Consider the following 6000-nt stretch of genomic DNA (forward strand, 5'->3'; position numbering starts at 1 on the left):
TAAGTAACACCAGCTGCCTGCAAATTAGTGCAGGTTCGCATCCCACCAGGCTCAAGGTTGACTCAGCCTTCCATCCTTCCGAGGTAGGTAAAATGAGGACCCAGATTGTTGGGGGCAATAAGCTGACTTTGTAATAATGCCGCTTGGGGGGGTGTATGAAAGCCCTAATAAGCAGGCATATACATAGAATGAAGGCTACTGCTAAGCTTGTAAGCCGCCCTGAGTCTTCGGAGAAGGGCGGGATATAAATGGAATTAAAATAAAAAAAATTCCCAGAAATCTCCAGCTAGCATGGAGAATTCTGGGAGTTGAAATCCACATATTTTAGACTTGGAAAGACTGAGAGACACTGCTCTAATCTAATGGTTTAAACAAAAGGATTATCTAATCCAGTGAGAGTTAGTGTGTGTGAATGTGGTGGGCTAAAAGCAGGCGGAACGGCTTGGGTTTGAGTCTCCCCTTAGCCACAGAAGCTCCCTGGGTGACTATGGGCCAGCCCCTCCCTCTCAGCCCCAGAGGCAAGGTGGTCAAGGGTTGAAGCTTCTGGACAAGGAACAGGGAGACTCATTTGACTTATGTAACTCCAATAAATTAAAATGCCATGAGCTATCTTTGAAATTTTAACAAACTTTCTAACTACAACAGATACTTATATTCCCCCCCCAAAAAATAGTGATGGATTCAACTTGTGAATGAAATCAATTCTTTCATTTTGTTTGCCTTTTCCCTCCAGCCATGAGGCCAAACAAGAAACACAATTTAGAAATTATTTTTTTAAAAAACAGAAGAGATACGTTTGGTCTAATGCTTAAGGCAACAGGCTAGAAACCAGGAGACTGTGAGTTCTAGTTCTGCCTTAGGCATGAAAACCAGCTGGGTGAATCTGGGCCAGTCACTTTCTCTCAGGCCAACACACCACACAGGGTTGTTGGTCAGGAAAATAGAAGGAGGAGAGTGTGTTGGATACATTCCCTACCTTGAGCTATTTGTAAACATAATAAAGGCACGATGCAAACAAACAACTAACTATGAACTTCAAAATTCCAGCCAGTTTGTTATTCTCTCATCTCTAACCTTTTTTGTTGGTTGTTATCTCTATTGTCTTTTTTATGTTTTAAATCATTTGTATACCACCTAAAGTCAATGGGAGTCAGAAGACCTATAATATATTGAATAATTATCTCACTTACTTTGTCCATGTCACATTGGAAGAATTCACTGGAGTTAATTCTCACAACTGGGAATTCCAATTACGTTTGGAAGAGTTAGTGGTAAAGGGAAACCAAAAAACATAGTGGCTGGACACTATCAAAGCTGACACCAGACAGAGCATAGGGAAAAAAATCAAAGAAATAGTGCAAAATCGGAAAATGTGAAGAGACCTGGCCCATAGAATCGCCAACAATCAGACCTGACTGAATGGATACCATCACCATCAATAATCATAAAATAAAGATTGAAGATAACTATAATACAGTAATAACTGAAGAGGCAGTACAACACAAAACATTGCTGATATTGACAAAGCTAAGCTGGGTTAGGCTTGGCTAACACCTGGATGGGATGCCAGGAAATCCCAGGTCTCAAGAGTGGGAAATTTAAAAAAAAGAAAAGAAAATCCAGAACATGACAATTGCAAACCACTGCTTCCTTTCTACTCTTTTTTGTTTCTTATTGATATTATTGCCTTGTTTTTGTATTTGTTGTCATTTATAAATTACCCAGAGTGGCTAAGAATCGGGAGGCATATACATTTTATATTCTGGTTATAAATCCAGAAGACAGCAAATTACACACACAGCCTGCTGTTCTGTTGTCAAGAGAACAGATAGTTCTCCAAAACATCCTAAGTAAACCAAAAGACCCAAGTGCTGAGAAGAAAAAAATAGAAGTACGGTAATCTAAACACACAGTGTAAAGACCGTAACAGCCACTATATAGGACAGACATGTCAAACACAAGGCCCGGGAGCCAGATCCGGCCCGCGAAGCGGTTTCATGTGGCCCCCGAAGCCATCCTGGAAAGAGTGAGGGAACAGTCCCCGCTGCCTTGGCCCTGGCCCAGAGACCCTCCTTCTGCCAGAGACCCTCAGATCTGTCCCAGGCCCCCATAGGCACCCTTGATGCAAACGATGTAGAGCTGGCCACGCCCACTCAGTAGGCCATAAGCACTCTAGCCATGCCCACCCAGTAGACCACGCCCACCCTGGCCATACCCACCCGGCCCCCTGAGGGCAACCGCAATGCTGATGTGGCCCTCAATGAAATTGAGTTTGACACCCCTGATATAGGACAAAAGAGAGAGAAGACTGTTGGAGCATCCATGAACACAGCTAGCAATCAGAAGGCACAATTACATCTTCTTAATTGCAAAACACATGGACAGACTTCACCACAGTTTCAACTGGGAAACTATGACCATCCTAGACCAAGCCAAGTCCAAAGACACTAGAGAATTCTCGGAATCCTGGCACTCTCATAAATCAGCCATCAATCGGCAATAAACAGCATCATTCAAAACAGAGATATATTGTGGAGTGGAGAAGATGGATTGATTATATCCAGAATAAATATGGGACTAGAAAGTTTCATCTAGCATTTGAATGAGTATTGATGTGATATTTAAATTGCTTGTAGTTATTTTACAGGAGTTAAAGTGCGATAGATTTAATATTTTATTGTTATTTGCATAAGGTAGACTATGATTGTTTGTATTTTTATACCCTGTATTAAGCTCTGGGAAGTCGGGGAGGGGGGAGGGGGAGGGGAGGGAGGAGTTGGGAAGCTTTGGGGAGAGGGGAGGGGGTGGGGAGGTGTTTTGTCCTTAAAAAAAAATGTATTGTAAAACTTTTCAATAAAAAAAGAGAACTACATGCATATCTCCACGTAGGTATCAGGCTTCAATCTCCGCTAGAGGGAGCTAGATCTAACTACTTCTCAAAGGCAGTAAAGTTAAAAACAAATACAAAACAGAAAATGAAACCATCACTTAGCAAAGTAAAAGGAAACTTACTTATAACCTCAAAACGCCCCCTCCTCCCCCACAAAAAAGCCTGCTGGGGAAAAATACTCTTGAACTGGGTTTTTTTTTTTTTAAAAAAAGGGGTACCCTCTAATTGTGAGTCCAACTATAATAAGCGGCGCCTCCTTGTGGGATGAAACAAATGGGATTTTTCCTTTCCTACTTTGCGAGTGCCAAAAAACTTTCATATAGGATAAATTTGCTGGGATGGGTGGATCGGACCGCAGGGGTTCAGCACTAAGAGTTTCTTTAATTGGGGAGCTTTAAGTTGGGAGTGGTGGTGGCTCAGTGGGTTAGGACGCTCAGCTTGTCGATCAGAAGGTCGGCAGTTTGGCGGGTCGCGTAGCAGAGTGAGTGCCTGTTACGCGTCCCAGCTTCTGCCAACCTAGCAGTTTGAAAGCACATAAAAATGCAAGTAGAAAAATAGGGACCACTACGGTGGGAACAGCATTCTGTGCGCCTTTGGCGTCTAGTCATGCCGGCCACATGACCACGGAGACGTCCTCGGACAAGCGCTGGCTCTTCGGCTTTGAAACGGAGATGAGCACCGGCCCCTAGAGTTGGAGACGACTAGCACGCATGTGTGGGGGAACCTTTACCTTTTACCTTAAGTTGGGAGGGCGCTCCTCCGAAGTCTATAGCGCAGGGGTCTTCAAACTGCCCTTTTATGACTCATGCACTTCAACTCCCAGAATTCCTCAGCCAGGCACACTGGCTGAGGAATTCTGGGAGTTGGAGTCCATGAGTCATAAAAGGGCTGAGTTTGAAGACCCCTGCTATAGCGAAAGGGCCTCAAGGGGGGCCTTGTTCGGATTGAAACTACAGGGGAGCCGGAATAAACCTGGTTAGTTTATCGGGGGGGGGCAGGTGCACAGGAAATTAAGCTTGGCTTAATTTCTCAGGGTCGGGTTGGCTTAAAATTGGGGAGGGGGCGGGGGCATTTGATCCCTTGCCAGGACAGCCAGGCGATCTCCGGGGAAGACTGGAAACGGGACGGGACGGATCGAGGGCCGGCTGGCATCTAGGGCGCAGAACCGGGATGGCCGGGAAGGGGGACGCGGCGGGAGGGGTACCTGATTTCGGGCAAGGTGAGGCTGTTGCTGCGCAAGGCCATTGCCAGCTTCGCCATCCTGGATGTTTGGCCCAGCGGGCGCGACCGGCGCGCGGAGCCGGTAACCCGGGGAGACAGGCGGGGCTCGGATGGGCAGCTTCTGGCTTTGCTCCGGACCGTCCGATCTTCTCCTCCCCTTCTCCTCCCTCCGTGGCTGATGCGCCGCCGCCGCCGCGGCGGGAAAACTTCTTGAACTCCGCCAAAATGCCGGGGAGGATCTTGCGCCCCTCGCAGCTCGCCGGAGGACGGACGGACTCCGGTCGCTCGGCTGCGTCTCGCCCGGTCAGCCTTCGGCGAGCCGGAGCGCGACGCGGAAACGCGAAAAATCCCCCCAGGTGTGACTCCGGATTGGCCGCAAGGAAACGGCGGCTGCTAAAGGGCGATGACGCCCACTGGTGGTTTAGAACAGCGTTTCCCAACCTTTAGGAACTTGAAGATGCGTGGACTTCAACTCCCAGAATTCCCCAGCCAGCTATGCTGGCTGGGGAATTCTGGGAGTTGAAGTCCACGCATCTTCAAGTTCCTAAAGGTTGGGAAACGCTGGTTTAGAAGAAGTTTAAAGGAAGGCTAGTAGCTTCGCCCTACCTAAACGCATATTTATTTATTTTTATTTCTTTTAATTCCATTTATATCCCGCCCTTCTCCGAAGGCTCAGGGCGGCTTACAAGCTTAGCAGTCGGGTATCTGATTTATTTCTTAATTAAATTGATAGCATGCGTTTTCCTTTGAAGGCTTAGGCTGGCCCATATGGCGCTTCCTCTTCCCATTCTCTTCCCTTCTCCCCCCCCCCGTCCCCCAAACTAGAACAATAATCCTGCGAGGTAGGCTAGGCTGAATCAGTGTGATTATCCGGCTCCGTGAAAGGTGAAAGATTGGTTCGATCTGATGAGGAAGCAGGCTATTCCAAAAATAAGGAATCTGGCATTTGGTGAAGAGCTTTGCTTCTATAGATCCCAGGAATCAGCTGAGAAAATTAGTTTAGGTAGGGAGCAGGACTTTCGCAGCTGGAGTGGATTCAAGTGATGGGTTTTCTACTATTGAGCTGTGAAATGTTGGTACTGTGAAAATGAAAAGATGAAGTACTCTATTTTCTTATATTTATTATGTGTTCATTTATTTAATTTCTATAGCCAGCCATGCGATTTTAAAAAATTATAGCATAGTACAAAAACAAATATATATGGCTGCCAAGGAAAAGTATCTTTATAGGTGTCAATATAACCAGCGTCTCTTAAGCTTTTTTCTTTTAGAACTCTCTCCCACTTTTATATTTATCAATATTTACTGAATTAATAATTCAAATTAACACATTTGCTGCTGCTACCACTTCTTAAAATTGTTTGATGGGATTTTAATATTATTTTTCAACATAGGCTGGCAAATAATGTTGATTTCATGGATCCCTGAGAGGGTATTGGGGGGTTCCAAAGATCCTACTAACCACATTTTAAGAAACTCTTATCTGGAGCAGTGTTTCTCAACTTTGGCAAGTTTAAGACGTGTGGACTTCAACTTCCAGAATTCCCAGAATTCCCCAGCCAGCTATGTATATCTTAAAATTGCCAAGGTTGAGAAACTCTGACAATGTTTCTCAATCTTCACAACTTGAAGATGGCTGGCTGAGGAATTCTGGGAATTGAAGTCCACAGAACTTTAAAGTTGCCAAGGCTGAGAAACACCGAACTAAAGGCAAGAGCCTTGGTGGAGCAATGGGCTAATGCTTCCTTAAGTAACACCAGCTGCCTGCAATTAGTGCAGGTTCGAGTCCCACCAGGCTCAAGGTTGACTCAGCCTTCCATCCTTCCGAGGTAGGTAAAATGAGGACCCAGATTGTTGAGGGCAATAAGCTGACTTTGTAATAATGCCAC

General features: G+C 45.6%; 1 protein-coding gene across 1 annotated transcript in view; it reads right to left on the minus strand.

Moving 5' to 3' along the window:
• The window catches only part of LOC310632639 (GRAM domain-containing protein 2A-like), a 44362-nt gene extending 39956 nt beyond the window's left edge, over window positions 1–4406 (minus strand). Inside the window, exon 1 of the mRNA XM_083349953.1 lies at window positions 4095–4406. Within this exon, the coding sequence (XP_083206079.1) occupies window positions 4095–4150 (56 nt within the window). The 5' untranslated portion in view covers window positions 4151–4406. The remainder of the gene's footprint in view (window positions 1–4094) is intronic.
• Window positions 4407–6000: the final 1594 nt, after the last annotated feature.

Source organism: Vipera ursinii (genome assembly GCF_947247035.1).
Source record: "Vipera ursinii genome assembly, chromosome: 1".
NCBI lineage: Eukaryota > Metazoa > Chordata > Lepidosauria > Squamata > Viperidae > Vipera > Vipera ursinii.